This window comes from Cinclus cinclus, chromosome 11 (genome assembly GCF_963662255.1).
Source record: "Cinclus cinclus chromosome 11, bCinCin1.1, whole genome shotgun sequence".
NCBI classification, from domain to species: domain Eukaryota; kingdom Metazoa; phylum Chordata; class Aves; order Passeriformes; family Cinclidae; genus Cinclus; species Cinclus cinclus.
Window position 1 is genome coordinate 4555932 of NC_085056.1, and position 21883 is coordinate 4577814.

A 21883-nucleotide genomic window follows, 5' to 3' on the forward strand; every position below is an offset into this window, starting at 1 on the left:
CCTGAATTTGCAATGAGATTATTCAGATAACACAGGGTGGTTTTATCAATCACCAGATAAACAGCAGGCACAGAGAGCTGCATTCCATGTTACCTTTTGTACAGAAAAGAAGAACACACCATGCCAGCAAACATCAACTTCACCATGAGAAGAGTCATCAAAAACTGAAAAATGGTCTCACTATTCACCAGAAAGCTCAAACTGGTACCAGTCTCACTCCTCGGCAAGACAGATCCATTTACACACTCCCTGGATCCCACACCTCCTCCCTACAGAGTACAAAGTCTGGCCTAGAACACCATCATGATGCAGAGGAAAGGCAGGATATCTTAAAAACCTCTTTACAGTCTCCTATAACTGGTACCCAAGCATTTCAAGGAAGAGTACAACCCCCAGCCAAAAACTTGTGTGCTGCCTTTTATCTGTCCAAGCAATAAACCTGCTTGCCCAAAACTAGTGTGTCATCAAAGCCCACAGTGCTCCCAAAGCCCCGAGGCTCTGAAAGGCAAAACTTAATTCCACAGATTTGGTTCCCATCATTATATTATTGACTTGCACGTAGACACAGAAGTAAAAAGAAGAAAAAAGCTTTTATCTCAAAGTAAAAGAAAATGAAAACTTCTCTATTCTGTGAAAATACCTCAGTGTTTCGGCTAAAGAAAGCAAAGAAACAGCCAAGAGAGTTATGGTTTTATGTTCTGGGTAATCACCAAGGAGAGGTCTAAAGTCCAGAACTACCACTCCAAAGAACTGCTGAGCCCTTCAAACAGTATTTTCACTATGCAGTAGAGCACAGGGCTATGGAATTGTCACAGGGTACCAAAACCTTCCTCTCTCATATCATAAATTAGGTCACTAAACACACTGGCCCTTTTAACTATATCCAGTGTGAATTTTTTCCAGATCTCACAGTTTTAAGGCAAGATTTACTGAGATTTAAGGCTGCAAATTTCTTTAATGTCATCATTGAAATTCTATATAACCCCCACTCTTGTATCAGCACTATTTTTAATCATTGCCATGGTGACAAAGCCGTAAAGGTGCTTTACACAAGGAAGGCTTTACCACACTTTTGAGAACAGTTGCTCTTAACTTAATAATTTGCAGTTTTAAATTTTAAAGAAGAGCAACTCTGAACATTCACTATTTTATACAAAAACTGATACTCAGCCATGGCTATTGCATAAAAAAGATTCAATACTACAGAACAAGAAATTAATAATCTGGTCACTGTAAAGACCAGAGAGCATATCATCATTCAGGTCAAGTAGGACTTTATTTGACAGTCAATCCCTTTGCAATTAATAGGGCTGCTTGTGCATGGAAATATCTGTTTCCTGAAAACACAGATAGAACAATCCCTATGAGAACCAAGGAAGTATTAATCCAAAATTAAAGTTTTTGAATGAAGGCCAACAACGCTTGTTTTAGTATTCAATGCAAAATGTTTGCAAATCCCAAATGACAACATTGTTCCAGTTTCCTAATTCATGGGATTCAAAACATGGAGCCTGGGTTGAAAATGGATTTTAAAACAAAAGGTAATGTGAGTGTTGACTGCGAGTCAGGGTGTGGATGTATGCAGGATGGGGAGGGGGCTGCTCCCCTCAGCTCAGCACTGCTGAGTTTGTGTGCCTGGCTTGGGGCTTCACAGGCTCTCAGCAACCTCCTACCACCTCCAAGTAAACCCTGCACTGCATGAGGATGAGTGTGGCATGGGTGAAGAGAGGACCAGATGATGTTCAAAGGTCTCTTCCAACCTAAACAATCCTACAATTAACACATTTGCACTGTCCCTACTACGAGATGTATAAATTCCCTGACCAAGCAGCAGTTCTCATCAGGGGACACACGGGCACTGGTTAAAAGCATCAGTAGGAAAGACAAGGTACAGGCAAGCCTTTCTAGAAGTTTCAGGTCAGAGGCACACAAAGCTCAGTTTGAGTCATGCTTCATGTTTTCCTGCAGACCTGGGTCTGTTCTTTCTGTATTGTGTCAACTCAGGACATTCCCCCAAAGGCTGCCAACTGACATGTTTGACTGCTGCATCACCCAGCTGACCAGAAAACACGAGCAACTCACCCCACAATGAGGGCAGTGTTCAGGGCTTACTATCAAGCACGATAAAAAATGCAACATTCCCTACACGAACTTAGGTGAGTTCCCAGTAAAAAATGTAAATCTGTACTCTGCACCAAGAGAGAGGACCTAAGGATACCTGGGAAAAAACCTCACTGATGTCTTTCTAACTGAAATGCAACATGGTACTAGATTAGCCAAGTGTACCTTTTAATGATTAATGGGGCTACACATTTTCTACAGAGGATGGAACCTCTCTGTGCTCAGCACTACAAATGCACACAAAAGAGAGCAACACACAAGCAACAAAGTAGATGGATACTGGCTGGGAAACTAACAAGAGCAAGTATTTGCTTATCTGTGTGTGTCCCAAAATTACTAGTCCCAGTATCCCTCAAAGCCAAGTTTAGCCAACCCCTACAGCAGAGGTTGGTTACCACTGTATCTGCCCTGGATCCAGAGAGGGCAATGAACTGCATGTGTTATTCTCTTTTGTACAGCCACAGAAAGTGTTGTTATCTTTATTGATACACTGTTATGACTTATCAGTTTCCACATACCAAAGATTATGTATCATGGTTTCAATCCAACCTCCTTGGTTGAGAGGAACTTTCCTTACACAATGGACTAATGATTTATGTTTGAGGAGCTGGAGAGTTGTTAACATGTTCTGTTTATTCTCTGGACAATGATAGTTTGGCTTAGCTACAACCCAAAGGAAATGAGGATTTCTAAAAATAGGCTGAGGTGGCCAATAATCCTTTAGGAGTTGTGATACTCACTGATATCCAGATTAAATGAGGAATTATGAGTAACCCTTAGTGGGAGGGTTTGAAATGGAAAGCCCAAAGAGAAGATGACTACATAAGGAACACTCACACTGTCCCTACACCCCTGCTGACTTCAAATGAGCACAGTATTCAAGGAAAAAGACACAACTAAAAAGCTGTGTAAGCATCTTGACAGCTAGTTAGCTGGATGACACATAAAACCTCTTGGAGCTGAATCTAGAACACGGATAATTACGTGTTTGGTTCTCTTTTATTCCTCTTAAACTGTATACCATCTCTTTTATTATTCTCTGGGTCACAGGAAGAAATTATTCTTGATTTTTATTTCTGCGTTTGTCTCTAGAACAAAAATAATTTCCAGGGTGCCAGTTGGCAAATTTAATTCCCACAGCATGTTAAACCTTAAAACTGCACCACATCAAAGATCTCTCACAGATCTTAGCACCTTCCTACAAAACCAAAGTATGTGCCCGAACCTAAAGAGCTTCCCCAAATATTTGACACACAGCTGTTCACTGTTACTACCCATTTCCCATGTAGCTCAGGGAAAAGCACAGGAAAAGAGTCAGAAGGGCACTGACAGAATATGAATCTGCTCCCATAACTGTAATTTAAGATGGGGCAAAATCCCCAATGCTGGAAATTCTTGGAATATCAGTTTACTGTCTGAATTCCTCTACCCTTGTTTGGGCAGGGCAGGAGAAAATTAAACTTCAGTCTAGAGCCAAGCACACTGGGGCTCTGGGTTCAGCTGGGCTCCCTAAATGCTCCCACCACACAAATACAAACAATAGCAATATCATCTCTGTTGAATGTTTTCCCCTGAACAACTGTTACAGCTATCTGCACCAGTTTACATCTGTGTTCTACATCCCACAGAAATGTTTTGACCTTTTATTTGTAAGACCACTGGACAAATATATCATTCATCAGCACAACCACCCAATTATATTACAGCTGTGGCGATCTCTCTGCCAGCTGGTGCTTTGTGTAAATGCCCCATTCCAGAAGAATAGGTTTCCTGGTTTTTTGTGGGTTCCCTCACTACCTGCTTAATCATCAAACCATACAAATTATAGAGTGAGATGAACCTTGACACCTGGCTCCTAAAGTCATAGGCTACAGGGCCAGTAAAGTGATAAACTTCACTAAGATAGACACACAACTGCACTCCCTCACTTCCCTTCTACAGCGACAGCTTGTCCTGCTTCTTCATCCCGTTGGGATCTCACTTAAACCTGCCAAAAAGCAGAAAGTTACCAGGTGCTCTTCCTCTGAACTATTAAGCAACAAAACCCAAACACTAAATTACCTCCATTTTAGCAAAGAGGAATTTCTTAGTGCCAAGTACCTGGGCAGTGACTAAACCCTGTCACTGTTCTTATGGGAAAACACTATTTGCTATTCTTGGTAAAGGGAAGGGCTTTCAAATCAAGATAATGTTTCACTTGTTTTTCAGAAACAAATTTAACGGGGGTAGGGAGGGAAGCAAAAATAAATTTTACTTTGCACCAAGTTAAATTACTCAGAGTTTCCCAAAATGAGAGGCTTGGGTCAGGAGCACTGGAAAGTTTAAGAAATACTCCTTTGAAAACAACTCCCACAGAGCAAAGCTCCTTCTCCATGACTGAAAGGCATGTAAGCAAGCCAGGTCACTCTGTCTAGCCTGGCTTGCTTGCTTTCTTTTCCTTTCTTATTTTTTAAGAATTTATTTGTAGGTTGAATGGTAGGGCCATGTTGCATCTTTACTACATCTTACTTGATGTTTTCCAGAGTTGCACCTCTAACCCCAATTCTCCCCTCACTGCAGGAACCAAGTGGGCATAAGCCACCAGCACACTGGTACCACAACCATCCTGCCTGGGGATGAGGTAGAAACAGAAATTCTATCATCACTTCCATCCATGCTTTCTCTGATCACCGCTGCCTTCCTAAGCAGGAGAGAATATAATGTCCACATGGAGATACTGCCTCTGTAAGCTTTAAGTGCTTTGTTATCCTCAGGAGCTGCAAAGAAATCAAGGCTGGCTGGGTATTGTGTTAACGATACTGTCAAGAGTCCAAAATAAAGTGCTACACCACAACCCAGCCTTCTGCTATCAGCACTTCTGTCCCACTCGCCTTTGGGCAATCAGGGTAACAGGCTGGAGAATATTCCAGTGGTCTGGGAAAGGAGATCTCAACACTTGGCTCTTGCTGATAAGAACTGGGAACCACTCAGAAGACAATTCTGCCAGACGCTGATGGCTACACAAAGCACACCAACACTGTAGTTTTGCCACACAACCATTTTACAACTATCAAATACACCTACAACAAAACCAGTTTGGTGGGAGGGACTTCCGTATATTTTTCCATGTGGTTGCTGTCAGCAGGCTGAAATCTTGATAAGCTGCACAGTCAACTTGGCTGACTTCACTGAAACCCTGCTGAAGACAAGTCCTGAGCTGAAAAGCTACTGCTTGTTTCCCACTGCAAGGCAAGGGAGGACAACCATACTCAGCATCTGGCCAAAACTTGTTTCCAGCTGCATCAAAGATCCATACAGATTCCACCCAAAGGTCAGCAGCTACGGTTTTAGATGAGGAATGTGCTGCTTTTGAAAGACAACGCTGTCACTGTGATCCACTTTCCCTACTCAGGGCAATCAGTCCACTGTTCCCACTGAAAATGAGAAAGGGCTTGAGGTCTCTGAAATGGAAACTGCCTTTAATTCCAAATCATCCTGAAGTACAAACACAGACTGATGCATAACTGATGATGCTACACATACAGTAATCAACTCTAAAAGACACTCTCCCTAGCTTCTCAGAAAAATAAAAAAAACCAACCAAACAAAAAACCCCAAAACATCCCAAGAGTCCAAGGATATGATGAAGCATACTCTCTGCAGCATATTACACTTCACAGTACAAAAATAAAACCATCCAATCTCTGTTCTGTTTAAATGTGAATTAACTGCATGCGTACTTTTTAAAACCAGTCACATGTTGATAAAGCTGGACTGTGCAACAAATTATTTTGTCCACTTCATTCATGACACAAGACACATTAAAACTGTGCACATGTTCTGACTTAGGGTTTCTACAAGAAAAGACTTTGTTCATTGTCAAAGCCCTGAATGGATAAACAGGGAATTCTAAAAAGTACTCTTAGAGGCAGAGAATGAGGAAGTACAGAACTTACCTTCCACTGCAAAGAATGGAACCACTGATCCCTCAGGTAACTGTTTGCAGCCTGCAATAAGGAAAAGTTACAGACAAAATCATTAGTTTTTACCAGTGCTTCAGGTCACTCAGGTTTATATTATAACCAGTTTATTTTCACAGAAAGCAGTGACACAAAGACCTTGCTGCATTACACAATACTGAACCAAAACCTTACAAAATATCAACCTCCTATGAAATGCTGTCCAGCCCAAGGACTGTGAAAAATCCTCCGTGAATTCAATCAGGTGTGGATCAGATCTTTAATGTCTGTGGGGCATTGGCCTCTGCCATTAATCCCTAAAAACAGAGCAAGAAGATGGCCTGACATTTTACTAGGAGGGGCGGGTTTTTTCCTATACTCTGGTTTCTTTTCTTGTCCTGCTCCTCAGCTGGCCCCAAAGCAATTCAAATAATGTTTTAGCTCCTTCATTGATATTAAAACAGTGAAAAGCACAGCACACTCAGACGTGCAGATACATGCACAGACTGTTTGCAGCAACAGCATAAATGTTGCAATACTCATTCCCAGCCATCACCCATTTTTGTCCGTATTAAGCACAGCTGCCAGAAATTCCCAGTGTGAAACCAGGTCGTAGCCAATGAAGGAACAGTTCAACACTCCCAAAGGTCAAAAGGCTTGGTATCAAAAAAATATAAAAGCATGTACAGTGACGTAAATATGCGTGCCTTAACAAGGTGACATAAGTCTGAAATATTTGAGTGGGTAGAGATGCCCTTTGGCTTTTCCAGCTCCACCTTAACACTGCCAATTTTTACTCACATTTCAAAATGTCTTACAGTGAAAATTACAGGTTAGCCTTTAAATCCACGTTAAAAAAAATTTAAAAGGTGAGGTTCTTCACCAGTCAAAAAGCATGCGTTTCTTGAAAATTAAAGCATCACTTATGAAGTTTCATTCCCCAACACCTTTTCAGGTAAGTATTCAAAATCCACACTAAAGAATGTATTTATTTCCTAACATTTATTCAGTTCACTGATAATGGCAGAAACACCAGAAGTAAATAGACTGTATGGCTACCAAAACCATGTTTAATATCAAGGTCAGCTACTGATGGTTCAGTGACATAAATTTGGACTGATTACTCTAAATTAAATGGAGTGATATCCTTTTATATGTACGTATTCTTTTATGTAGTATATATTAAATATTATTTATATCTTAATGAGAATCAATTGCTCCTCCAGTAGATGCTGAGGCAATAAAGCAGGAATAAATATATTATAAATAATCTTGGCTGATCACAGAATTTATCAAAAACCTTCAATTTCAAGAAGAATGCAGACATATCGTAATATGAAATTGCTACAAATGTAAACAAAAAAACTTCTTTTTCTATTTTCTTCTTTTTGCATGTAATGAAAAATTGTAAAAAAACATTTGGAGTGCAGATCTTCAGGATAATATTGTAAGCCAATATTTAATGATTTTCTGTTATTTACACAAGATTTTATGTATATGTGGGCATTATAACACAAGACAGACTTTTTACCTGTATGTTATAGAATTAAATTTCAATTCAATATATTTTATGCTATATTTTAATACAATGAAAAGGTCAAAAAACAATTTGCCACCAAAAGGTAGAAGAATATTTTTAACATAATTGAAAAGACATGAAGAAAATGCATTTAGGTATTTCTTATCTTTGCACAGAGAGAATTCTCTAAAACCTCAATAGACTTCTTTAAAAAATTTGATTTCAAACTGAACATTTTTTCTTTTTTAAAGGAGACAACTGGTTCATGCAGGAGAACAAAAAACCTCCTTTCTAAATTCTAGCATCAAACCCTTTCAAGAATAAGTAAAACTGAAGGTTTTTGTAGGCTTCACGTATACTAAGCAACTGTACCAATAATACTGCAAGGTACACATCCACTACATCCTTACAAAACTTAGGAAGACTGACTTTATAGGAACTATACAAACTAAGATATTGTAATTTAAATAAAAATCAAAACTATTCTAGAGGAAAGAAGTATTTCACTCAAAGAGGTAAAATGTCAACCTGATTCAGTCCCTGTCTGAAAGTAAGAGCAAATGCCATAAATTGAGACCTGTTGAGTATTCTCCTATTTTAATGATGTCAGTAGTACAGATTCTAAGACCACTGCAAATAACTAGAGAATATTATATGTAGATAGATTGTGGAAGTGACTGGAGCTCTATTAGTGAGGACAACAGCATCATGCAGAGGAGGAGGCACAAGTAAACTGCAAATACTAGGGGAGAAAAGAAATTAAGAACGTTGCAGGACACAAAATCAAAACTGACAAAGGAGAGATTGTACAACTCTATGGCAGCAATATACAGAAAGCATTTTAAAAGTAAAATTAACAAAGTGACTGGGTTCCAAGTGTGGGACCAAGCACTGTCTACACATCGAGTTAGTTATTGTAGAGAAGTGATCAAGCAAACTGGCACTTGGGTCTAGGTTAGGAATCTGAACTACTCTAAACACTCAGAGCACGGGCTGTTATTCAAGACCACTTCCCAGGAAAATCAAGTGAAAAAAGACAAAGTGAACAGAAAATAGAAAAACAAACCTTTAGAGAAGAATCCCCACACTTCTACTAGTGATCAGGACTCAGCGGTAGGAGAAGCTTGGAAGGCCAATGGCCATTTCACCAGCACTCTTTGCACCATGTTCAGCACAGACTGAATACTTTACCCCAACCACCCTTATCCTGAGGGAGCTGTCTGACAGCAGCATTCCCCATCTGTGCCAGCCTGCAGGGACTAATCCTCCCAGTGCACCCTTCCGGCCACTTGACTCCAGCAAAACCACAGCATTCTGCAGGAAATGCTGGATCTTTTGCAAAGGAAAACAAAGATCTCACTCTTGCACAGCATCCCATGGTCCTCCCTCCTCATTTTCAGGCTTACACTGAGAAGGCACTATAGGGAGCATTTCTTTTTTACCAAAGGAAGAGTGAGTTCACAGCATGCCAAGATGAAAAAAGAGCCACCAAGCTCTTGTGGGTGCTCAGCTGCCCAGCCAACTCTGCAGGCATTGACTTACTCGAGCATTCAGGTTATTGTGAGTAACATTTCTGAAGTTTAAGCAATGAGCACCACAGTGTAAAGCAGTGGAGGGAACAACAATTCATTTATGGGGCTGCACATAGACATTTACAGTTTTATCTCATCTGCACTGACAGAACCCAGGCTTTTTGCACTGAAGTCATCACTTTCTGGGAACTAACACCTACAGTTTTTTACCGCAGCTAAGGGCGTAGTTTACTATATTTGTTCAGCTCTAGGGTACAATAAAAAGGAGAAAATGAGACAGAAAATACTTTACACCAGGCTTACCTTAGGCATTCTGACCGCACAGGAAAAGTTTCTCTTATTTTCAGCCTTACCCTTGCAGTGAGTCCAGTTCTACTCCACTCTTTTGACAGCTACTTTTCCAACTTAAAAAAAAAATTCAGCTGGAAATGTTTTGCCTGATGTTGTCACAAATAGCAAATGAGACAGGACAGAAAGTACAATGAAGATCTTATAATTCTTCATTGTACTTCAATACAATTTTACATATAAAGGTATGTAAAATAATAGTTTAGGCCCCTTGTGTGTTTAGTATGTGTAGTCCCCAGTTCCGCAAATAATTTTGTTCTCAAATGCAGTGGCTTTAACAGGGTAGTGGGTAACACATGGTCCAAGTGAGCTTCCTGCACAATCAAGACCTCACATTGTTTTTGTACAACCACAACACAGTAGAAAAATACTTCAGAAAACAGGAAAATGTGGCAGTAAAACTCTTAAAAGGTGCAAGAAGATTAAACTACTTGTGGCTTATTTATTATTCCAATGAGGAAGCAGAATATCTACTTTAAGAACATCTACGGTAGGCAGTATTTTTTTTAAGATTAACTGATCCTGGAACTGTGTTCTGAAGGATTTTATATTCTCATTTTTGGGGTCTAAAGGTTCAGTGAGAGAGGAAAAGCCACCTGGGATCAGCTGTACTACAAACTTTACTCATAGGATTAAACTCTCCTGCTTTAAAAAGACAGCTCACAGGAGAAAAACTGTACAAGAGATTAAATGCCTGCACATGCAAAGCTTTGGTCAACATGAGTATAAATTTACTTCTGTTGAAAAAGGAAGTATTTGCTCTGCACCCCAACTACTTCATTTCTTAGTCAATGAGTAGGAATACAAGTTTACTGTTAAAGAGCAGTGAACATTTTAAAGGCAGGTTTTTCTTTTTGCTCATGGAAATAGGAAACTGAACACTTGTTTCATGCCAGTGTTACAGCCCCTGCAATCATTTGTACTCAGGCAAGGAGAAGGCTAAATAGGAACCTGCCTGTTACTGAGAAACAGAACACCTGAAACTCTGCAAGAAACAGAGCATTCCAAAAATTATGAAGACCTCAGCCATTCCTTTAACAGTAAATGACCACCACAACGTCCCTTGCTACTGGCGTGTTTTTCAGAAGAATACAAGAACAGGTTTATCCATGTAGCAAACTGTTCCAAGTTTTCCTTGCAACAGTGTCCTTCACATATATGCTTCTAGGAGATTTTGCCATCTGAAAATATGTGGCAATAAGTGGGATCTGACAACCCAGATTTTGGCTTTGATTCTTATAACGGTGCACAGTTTATCCTGTGATTCTCCCTCGCTTGCTTTCTGGTCAGCAGGATGGGGGTTTTGCTGTGCTTTTTTTCATTACTGGGACTCATAAAACAGCACGGGCTTTTCTGCCCCCATTTATCAGCCACATGAACAGCAGAGTGTCCCAGGGTTGCAGGAAGCCAAGCCCCATGGCATGCACACAGCTGTACAAAACCTTCACACTGCTGATGCAAATCCCAGACCTGCACCTCTGACCTGGGAGACCTGCAAGGGAAACCTGCCACTCCTCTGTCTTAACCCAGGGTACAGACAGTTGCTGGGAATTGCTAGAAATGCCATTTTCCGCCTCAAAATATTCCCTGCCTCTGCGGGGTTGTGGTCCTTGTATGACCTCTCCACACCAGCAGCACCAGCTGGACTGGCACTTGAAACAAAAGGCAGGTTCTCCTAGGAGACTAAAATAAAATCTTACTGAAAACCCAGTGGAAACATTGACTGTGGGGACTCCCTGGCACAAACAGCATGGTCAAGCACTGAGCTGAATGTGTGACTGTTGTGCTTGTCAAGGCTTCCTGCTCTGTTTGTTTTTCCTTCTGACTACACTCGATTGCCAAGAAATGAGTAAAACAACACGAGCGACAGGGATGGAAGCAGTGGATTTAAGGCAAAAAGAAAGGAGATCACAGGGAAGCAAGGCAGTACTGCCACAAATTAAATACCAAAACTTTTTTTCCTGGGACTCTTCCTACATTTGGTGCTCAGCAGCTTGTGAAATTATACTGTGAGGTTTTTTTTTTTTTTCCAATCTCTTTCAAAAGGTTCTCCCAGTTATTTCACTATCAAGGGTAGCATCCTCCTCATAATCATCCACTCAACACCATAATCACACCTTGTGCTTTACAGAGGGAAAGCAGAAGAACAGAAGCCTAGCCCAGCTCAAGAAAGCCCTGCTATTCCTGATACTAAAGAGCTCACACTTTTATCAAAAGCTAAATTTAGCCCCTATTTCCTGGCCTGAAGAGCTCGTGGCCTATGAGCCAGCTTCAGCAACACCTTCTTTCACACCTGCTATTCCAACTGGAGGGAAGAAAAAAAAATCTTCAGATCTTGATTGCTGCTTATGGAAAGGACCAGGGATTACATCATTTGGCAGGGGGAAAGAAAACATAAGCCCTCAGCATGTCTAGAAAACTGACAGTCCATGATCCCCAGAAACCTGACTGTCCATGACTCCCTCATGGGACAATGGGAATCCCCAAATGCCAGGCAGTGAAACGCTCAGATAACTGTGCTTATTCAATAAACACTGAGTGGGAAGAACTCCACACATGAAAATGACTTCTAAATGTGAACCCAGCCCAGATTAAGCTGTCTGCTGCCTGAGAACCAGGTCTTCCTGTGAAACCCAGGTAGACCCATCCTGTTAGCATGATCAGATTTCCTAAGAGGAGCTGCATCACCTCAGGCACTGCCTGTCAGATTTCATGTGTTAAAATAGGTTGGGATGGGTCAGTGTTGCCATGGGAGGGCTTGGGGATGATGTAAGGAAAGGTAATGGCACTCTTCCCTCTCTGACTCATTACTGTGCACTAATAAGCCAGAAATAGACCCTGGTGACAGCAGACAGAGGGGATGAAAACTTGAACATGGACAGGGGCTCTCCTGCGGCATCTCGCACAGAATTGTTTAGGTTAGAAAATACCTCTAAGATCAAATCCACCGTCTAACCCAGCACTGCCAAACTCATCACTTAGCCATGTCCCCAGGTGCCACATCTACATCTTTTCAATTCCTCTGGACACGGTGACTCAATCGCTTCCTTGGGCAGCCTATGCCCTGAGAACACTTTTGGTGAAGAATTTTTTCCTAATTGCCAATCTGCACCTCCACAGCCTTTCCCTCACCCACTAAGCAGGTCACCCTGTCACAGGAGGCGGTCAGGTTGGTCAAGCAGGACCAGCCTTTCATAAATCCATGCTGCCTACAGTGAAGCAGAAATTGGAATCCTAATTTTTTCTCAAAAATGAAAAATTGGGAAAGCCCCTTATTCAAAGTACTAAACTGCTTCATGAAATAAATAAATTCTGGGTAGTCAAAACTATTCATTTAGACATTTATATATATATATATATATATATATATATATATATATACAGACACACTTTATTTAAAGGCTTTGGAAAAAAATAAAAACACAGATTTCACCAGAAGTGCGGGTCAGAATAAACAGTACTGGGAACATGTTTTGGACTAGTTTGACTTGTTCCACTATCATACACTTCCTGATACTAGAGCTGGACATTACATCAGAGCATGCTGCTGCTCAGAATAGCAGGGCAGAATGATTTCATAAAAACCAGAAGTCACAATTTCCCAGAGATGTACTGGAGTCTCTCGCAAACCTGGAAATAACGGAACTGTGCAAGGGCTACTTTCTCAGCTCCTCAGTTAAAGTGGCTTTTGGATACCTCTACTCTTTGTTACGTATACTAGAGAATTTCTGTTGAACTCAACTACTTCATAAATCCAGCTTTTTCAACTTGATTTCTTCAGCAGATTAAACATAACTTTGAGAACTGTTTTGGATTTGTGAATACACATTACAACTGTATAAGGGAAATTTTATAATTTTATAGTTCCTCTAATCTGACCACATCTGATAAATCAAGATACCACCAAGGACCAAGTCATATTAAAAACATTTTTCAAAGTTTATATTTTGAATTATCTTGAAATTCCCATAGTTATAATGTAATCTGATCCAGAGTGCTCAGCCAGGCAACAATAAACAGAAGTCCAAGCTCAGTCTATTTCTTCAAGAGTACCAATGAGGTTACATAAGGACACCAATATTCTTGAAGAAAATACCAAAGTATCCATGCTAAGATGTTGCTGTTTCACAAACATTATTTATGTGTTTGTTGGGGTTTTTTTTCTTTTTCTTTTTTTAAAGAGACAAATGTCAGGCTGCTCCAGATTACAGCCTGACTACCCTACCAATTTCCTTTCCACTCAGCAGGAAGCTGTGGGTTCAAGCTTTATCTTATATCCCATTAAGCAGACCCAAAAAGGGCAGCTGCCATAAACTACAGAATAAAGACTTGGAAACAGAATTTGGAAAGACAGGTGTTACTATTCCATCTGTTGAAACAGATATAAACAAATGCAAGCACCAATAGGGAAATCTATGGAAAAAACAGAATCAAAATTATCACAAGAAAATCATCCAACTTGAGAAATTTAGACACCTTTCTGTCTAATTAATTCCATGAATGCATTAGGAAGGAATATTTCAACAAAAACGAGGACCCTAATCCAGCTGTTGGGAAATCATGGCTTGTCTTCCTACCTTCCCCTTATAGTCCTACCTGGATGAAATACATATACACTATAGTCATGGCTGTATAATCAACGGAAAAAGCAAAATCCCAAAGGGTAACAGATAAACTAAGTTCAAAACAATGCTGAGAAACATGAGAGAGAGCCATGCAAGAGTTAAGTTGCAGCCAGTTTGGTATTTTTAAGTTATGACCTTTCAAAGTTCTTTGGGGACCATGCAGCTTTTCCTACTTATTCCAAAGTATTTCCAAAGCTCAGTGCTGTGGAGTGCTTTTCTGTCATTAAAACTTGCAGTGACCTAAGGGGCCCTATAAAGCCTCACAAGTGGATGAAGAAATCTGGAATAATGTAAACACAGTGTCTTCTGTTTGAAAACACCACTTCAGAGAACCAGCATATACAGACATCCATTCAAATGTACTGAAATATTTCAGTGCAGTTTCTTTTAAAAATAGCTATCTGTCAGCCCCAGTGCAAGTTCTGGGCTTCCTATATGAATTCAAGGATGAAACTTTTAACTTTTTTTCTTGCAGGAACAGGACTATATGTAAAAATACAATTGTCCCAGGCCCGTATCAATGTGCCTTTACACAGAGCACTACTTTGCTGCACAAATTCAGCAAGAAGATTTAATCACTGTAGCCCAAAATTTCCATTCTGACTGTTAAACACCACAAAGAGTTTCAGAGCTCTCACCCTGAGCAAATTTTCTGGTGGTTAGATAATTTGACAGCACCAAGTTTTCTGCCTTTTCTGAGTCCATCTAATTAAGATTCCATGCATAGGAAACAGAAAGAAGTTGAAGAGGATTCACAGCAAGAGGGAAAGCTGTACTTTTATGTATACTGTACCTGCAGTAGGACAGTACCCCCCGGGATTGTCAGCTGTAAACAGTACTTAGGGGCATTCTCCCAGGAGAGCAGTTGAACATCTTCAATAGCACTGTAGGAAATGGAGTTTTCCATGTACCCAGTTGGCTGCAAGAAAACAAAGGAGAAAGGGAAAAAAATATTTACTTAGCCATCATAAGTTTCACAATTCCAAAGTAAGAATAGCACTATGAAAACGACTCTTGGTATTAAAAGTATCTGCAAAATCTAACTGAAAAGCAGAATTTCTAACCAGGTCATTCAAGAGAGACCCATCCAGCCAGTCACCTTCTTCCAACTCATTCAAGTGTTAAGGTCACTTACACTAAAACAAAACCAGGCAAAGTCCAAGGTGCCTGAAATGCACAAACATCAAACTGTCCTGGACCCAAAAATCAATGGAACTTAATTCCAGGTTGAACTGAGCTTTGAAGGGCTCTGACCATGCACATGCTTTCAATGCATGAAGAAGCATCTCAATCACACACACAGATCAGCACTGTCTTATAGCAAGGTTGCTTTATTCCACACATCCTCCCTTCTTCTCCCCAGCTGCAATTTTGATCAACCACATCAAGATCCAGATTTCTTCATTTGACAGTGGTTTTTGGGCCTCCAAAGATACAGCTCTTAAGTTTCAGACTCAAGCAAAAGCAAAGTAACCAAAGTACTCATCTTGGCCTATAGGTAAGTACTGGTTTCCTGCAGAGTACTGATGTCCAGTTTAAAATGAAATTCATAATTAAACATAAATAAGTAATTGTATTTTGCAATTAAATGTATAACACAAACTGATAGCTGCAGGAAAACAAACTTAAACATGAAACTCCTTGTTAGCACCCCTGTAATTCTTATGCATTAGGGAAGTACACTTATGTCTGAAATAGGCTGAAATATAAATGTATCTATGCAAACACACATGAAACTATGTCTTAAACTAAGTAAACACACAGTGCTACAGCTGTGTATCTATCGAGTATGCATACATACACTGCACTTTATGCAAGAAATTTTTTAAATAATTGAATATTTAACAGAGGTCCTCCAAAGACATCATTAACTTTGCTGTGCTACAGCGTAAGTGAACTGATCAGTATTGCTGTGGCAGAGAAACTATTTTCATAACAAAATAATTAATCCCACCTCATGGATAAACCACAGACTTGACCATGTCTTTCAAGAGAATAGAGCTCATTGCATTTGTGAATTATTTTCTCACTGTTACTGATTTACATATAACTTCAACTTCTCAAACTCACTCCCACTGTGCCCAATACATAAGTTATTTTTAACTGATAGTCCTAAAATAAGGATGGCAAGGGAGAAACCACATCAATTTCAGGGTCAAACAGGGCCAACTCTTTAAATCACAACCCAGGATTCCTGGGGGCGAGTGTGAAATAAGCAAATTGCATTTGGAAGGTCTCTACTTCTAATTGGTACAACTTTCTTCCATAAGTTAAGTAGGTGGTGCATCTGGAAACCGTGCTTTGGAGTCTACACTTCATACATGTTTCTAAGCCCATAAACGTCATCCACCAAAAATGCAGTGACAGCCCTGTCACCCACCTTTGCTGCTACAAGAATTCAGCCTTTCTTTTCAGCAAGAAAAACCCAGTGAGCCACAGAACTCAACCTCAATATCTTTTTCCCTAACAGTTGTTGCAGCAGCGCTCATTTTGCACCAGCCCTGGGTGAAAACGATTTTCACTGCCCCTTTAACAAAAACTTTGTTATGCAGGAAGTATGATAAACTTCTGCTTATTCATTTACCCACAATATTGTTCTACACTAGTGACTGGAATCCCAGTGGCTTAATGCTGATACTGTACGTCATGTGTTGCCTACTGGAGAGTAATTATCTTGTTCTCACAGGAAGCCAAAGGCCCAAGATCTTTTGGTAATCAGCATTACAACACTCAGGGAAAAATATCAAAACAGCCAACATAAAATCTAGTATGCTCAGGGGGCAAAGTTATCAAAAACATGCTCTGAAAGACTGGAGAAGGGAGAAATCCAGAACCAGTTAATGCAAATATAAAATTAAATGAATCAAAGCAATTTAAATTCCTCTTTTAAGAAGGTGCTGACTGCCCTTAATACTCTCCATTAACTTCAAAGAGGATTTGAGGAATTCTCACAGAATCTGTTCCCAAGAGAAGCTTCTCCTATACCTTAAATCATCCATTTAGACAGCATTAAAGACAACTGAGCCAGTTCAACCACAGCTCTATAGCCATAAACGAGTGACTTCATCCCAGGCGTACACCTCTTCCCACAGGACAGTCCTGTGAAAGGAGGAGCAGAGTTCTGCAGTTTGCCAAGGATGGATAGATTATGGAATTATGCAGATGGTCAATCACTCTAAATGAAAGCCAATGAGGTACCTTATGTAGCATTCATATGGTCCCATGTCCACACCACCCATGTAGCCATACTACACATATACAGTTGTTTGCCATCTTACTCAAAAAATAAGGAGCCTAAATACACTTCAATGTCTGTAAGCATCATCATACGCATTGCTTCTGCTTTCACTATAAACATTGTGTCCTAAGAAGTGAAATATTTTCAGTTCTGAAAACACCAGTTATAGGCAGCTTCACCTGTGTTCCACAACTGAGAGAGACTAAAGCACAGTGATTTATCACTGTATAGCATTCCTTAAAATTGTGCTGTCCAACACTGAGCACCATGCTCCCACATCAGGGCTGGGCAGAAATACCCTGAAGAAGCCCCAAAACAGAGCTGTCATCAGACCTCAGTGTCCCCAGAGCTCACAATACTTCTCATGGCACCCACAAGGGGAAGGTCAGCCCCACACAAAGGTGTCCTTTCCCTAATCTCTCCACACACACCCATACAAGGACAGAGCCCTGCTCCTCAGCAGTGTTTTCCCAAGACCAAGCACAGTTCAGCCATTTATCAGGAAATGGCCTGAGGTAAAACCACAGCCTGAGTCACTGGTTTCTCTAAAAACACAGGTTATTTTGACATTCAGGTATGTGAATGTCAATCACAGTGAATCATTGTGGTTGATAAATAAGCAGTGCAAGTGCTACATGTTCTCATGTTGCAGCTGGTCTTGCTTGCACCCACCCCCCAGAAGCTGCATCCTCACCCCCAGGACTCTCCATGGGAAAGATAAATTAGAAGAACACACAAGACCAGAAATGTGGATTCAGAAGTTTGAAAATACCTAAAATGAGACAGATTCTCAGTGGGTCACCATGAAGCATCTGGCATCAATACTAATCTTAAGCAGCATTCCCACCTCCATCCACCCACTTTGTCTCTGCCCGTACAAATATTTGTCTGGCTGGGGCGTCAGGCAGATCAGGGAACCCATCCAGCTTTTGCCAGATTACTTCTGAGCTCCTTCAGCCCCATTTCTAACATGAAACAGAAAATAGTATGTTAACATAACTTATAGGGGCAGCATCATTTGGAAGGGGGAGCTGAGGGCCTGGATGCTTCAGTTTAATTAATGGTATCAGACAGTCTAAAGCCACATCATCTTGAGCACTAATATGTCAACTTCAGTTGAAAATGCCGTTATTTAAGAAAACAGTAACTCTTATTTTTATAGTTGTCACTTTTGAAGGGAGATTTGTATTTCCTGGAAAAGTCTGAAATCTACGAAACTAAGCAAGATAATGGGCTTTTCTACCTTGCTCTACAAAATTAATCCTGAAAGTTTGGCCACAGAATCTACATATATCAGCTTACAGATTTACAGATACAGTTTGAACTTCTGGCTATTTGCTGTTGAACATGTTCTGAAAAACTGTAAGAAATTCATAAATGAAAATGCAATTTATTACAACAAACAAAAACCCCACAAGGAAACATTTTTCTCTTCCTGTTAGCCTTTAGCCCCCTAAGGAAACATGCAACCTCTCCTGGGAAATCAGGTACGTTTTAAACTCAGTGAGAACTTGGTCTTTTTTCAGTTCCATAAAGATTTATTAATCATACAGCGCTGAAACTTCACACCAGAATAGGCACACACCAAAACCTACTACAAATCAAATCTTAGGGGAATCCAGTGCTCCCAAAACTGAAAGAGCATGTAGGCTCCTGCGTAAGCCTGGTTTTCTCTTGTCTTTCTGGGAAAAGTCAGCAGTAGCAAACTACTTAATAATGCAAAAATCTGCCCACTTGTTTCCATGGGAAATTCTAAAAGGGAAAGAATAAACATGACGTCCATTGTTAATATGAGGCTTGTATGCACTTACTCATATAATAATGCAGTAAATCTTCAGATGCATATTTTCCAAAGAAAGCATCTAGAAGAGATGAATTCTCCAAATAGAGATGGTTATTTGCATTAAAACATATTTAGACTGACTACTCCCTCCAACACAACAACAACGGAGAATGATTTTCCCAACTAAATACTCCAGATGGTGGGGGGGGGGGGGGAAATGGGGCTACTCCAGACCCTCTCTCTCCTGCTGTCAGGTGCTTATTTCTCTCTTGGCTGCTCTTAAGAATGAGCCATGCTCCTGCTGCAGCCCAGGATGCTGAGCATGCTGTATCACATGTAAGTTTTCCATACCCAAATAAGATTCAGACCTGCTAAATACCACACAGGAAGAGATGATTGCTGTCAAAACTTTGATGGGGGTAGAGACTATTCAGTTGATACTGAAGGATAATGGACTCTGAAACTGCTGAAAACAATGGCTGATTTGAAACAAATCTCTGTTAGAAGACATCCATGACTCCAGAGAACGTCCCTACAAATACAGGTGTTTCAGGTAAGGGCAATTAACATCTTTGCTCATTAATACAGAACCTATCAGAAGACATTTATCAAGTTCAGCAATTAGTAGTACTATGCCACAATATGCAGTACAGTACAATTTGTCTTTTTCTTGACATGGAAGAATTTACTGCCACGCTTACACAATGACTTGAGAGAGCCGATATTAATCTCACGGAGATTAACCTGATAACAAAACAGACAAAAAGCCTAACAGCAAGGAGACACCTAACTCTGCCCCAAAGCTGCACAAAGGTAATTCTGAGCTGTATTGGAACAACATTCTCATCTAATCCATCAGACTTCCCAGCCTCCCAACCTGTCCATCACCACCATTCCCTCCCCACTCCTCCAGGTAAGTAGGTGGCTTTATGTGTTTGACCACAAAAAATTATTCCACTTGCTCTGTGCAGTGAAATGGGGACTCAATCCAAGGATCCATGGGGTGTCCTCATGGGGCAAATCTAAATTGTTTCTGCTTGGAGCTGCATTGTTTCTAAGTATCTCTAAGTTGGGTATTGATGCTTGGTGGAGTTTTGGTTGGTTATGTTTGAAAACTTTTGGTACATGGGAACAAATTTTGACACTGTGATCCAAATCTTCAGTGAGGTTCCATGTCAATCAAAGTCGAGAGTGCATTAGTTCAGTAGTGATGATAGGAAAAAGGGGGAGGGAGTTTCCCACAATCCTCTGTGTGTGGGTGACTGGGTGTATAAACATGCATGCATGTCTGTGCATGTGTAAATGTACCACACACCTGTCTTTCTTTATAGCTACACAGAGATAAAAGATAGCAGAAATGTATCCTATGTTCTCTACACAAAAATACAGCAGCCATTTTCATATGCTAAGTGCAAAGTAGCTCAGGTTCAGGGACAAGATTTAATTGAGGAAGACCAGATCCTCCACAGAGCTGGTCATCCAAAATAAATCAGTGGAACTTGGCTGATTTATACCAGCTGGGAATCTTAACTCAGAAATCCAGCAGAAGTTCAACCAAATCTAGCTCGGCAGCAAAAATGTGCATAAATCTCTTTCTTTCCTCTAAATATTTAAGACAACCAAGACTGGAGGCTGTTGCATTAATTAACCTTACAAAACTGATAAAAATGTAAGAACTGCCAGTAAGAAACAGCTTACCCCACACTGTGCAGAAAAAAAACCCTTCCAATATGCAGTGGGGCTGAATTATCAGTTCTGCGGAGCTTTAAAAAAAGGACAGGCCAAAACTGTCCATCAAAGACCTGACAAGACAAAAAATGGTCTCAACATTAGGACATACCAGCTTAAAATATGCAAAAGCTGTGTGGCAGACACCAGCAGTGGGAAGAACTTCAAATTAATTCAGATCTGAAGCAAGTTAAAAGCATAGAACAGAAGTTCTTTATTAAGAAAAAGGGAAAATAAGGTCATGTAATGGAATATGTACCATGACAGGAGAGTCAAATAAGCAGGAAAAAATTATTATTTAGCCAAAATTCATATAGATTGGGGTTTTTCTTAAACAAGGACATTCTTCTATTTCACTGTCAAACCCAGGTGAAGGAGCACTTCTGAAGGTTTGCTTATTTGAATTTCTGGGAGTAAAATAAGACACAGCTTGAAGACTTTCTGAAGAGGCCCATTATCAAGATGACCTAGTCTAAACTTGTAAGAAATCAACTCTTCCACTCTGGCCAGCTTAACATGACCAAGGGAATTACTCCTGAGACTTCCAGTAGCACTAAATGTTAAATTGGTTTCCATGCTGGTGTCCAAAAAAAAGCTCTAAGGTCAAGCCTATCTACGAAACCTTTCCTCCTGCTGTCAGACCTCTGCTAACAGGGATGAGGACATGCTGCCAGGTGCTCCTGCCCCACTGCAGAGCTGGAGGCTGACCACAGCTTGCCACTGAGATAGTGGCCAAATCTGCTGGATCATTGCCAAGAGGAGGGAATTGGTCCCAGGCCAGAAATCAGGAGTGGATGGGAGAAGTTGTGGTGGACACAGCAGTGCCAGACACAGTGAGACTTTCACAGACACTGGCCTGACTGCACTGCCAGGTGGAGCATCCCTGCTTGGAGCAGCAACTCTCCAAATGAGCACAGAAGACCTCAACACATGCCAAGGAATGTGAAGAACTCAAAGAGCAGAATTACTATCCCTCACTTTCCAACTGAGAAGAAGAAAAATCTCACTTAAGGTTGTAGCTCCACCACGGTCTTGATCCCACCTGAGGAAA

The 21883-nt window shown here is 40.5% G+C and overlaps 1 protein-coding gene across 1 annotated transcript in view; it reads right to left on the bottom strand.

Moving 5' to 3' along the window:
• The window catches only part of CMIP (c-Maf inducing protein), a 130293-nt gene that overhangs the window by 46458 nt on the left and 61952 nt on the right, over positions 1-21883 (bottom strand). The window contains exons 2-3 of the mRNA XM_062499914.1: positions 14877-15002; positions 6057-6107 (exon numbers count right to left, since the gene is read on the bottom strand). Of these exons, the coding sequence (XP_062355898.1) occupies positions 6057-6107; positions 14877-15002 (177 nt within the window). The remainder of the gene's footprint in view (positions 1-6056; positions 6108-14876; positions 15003-21883) is intronic.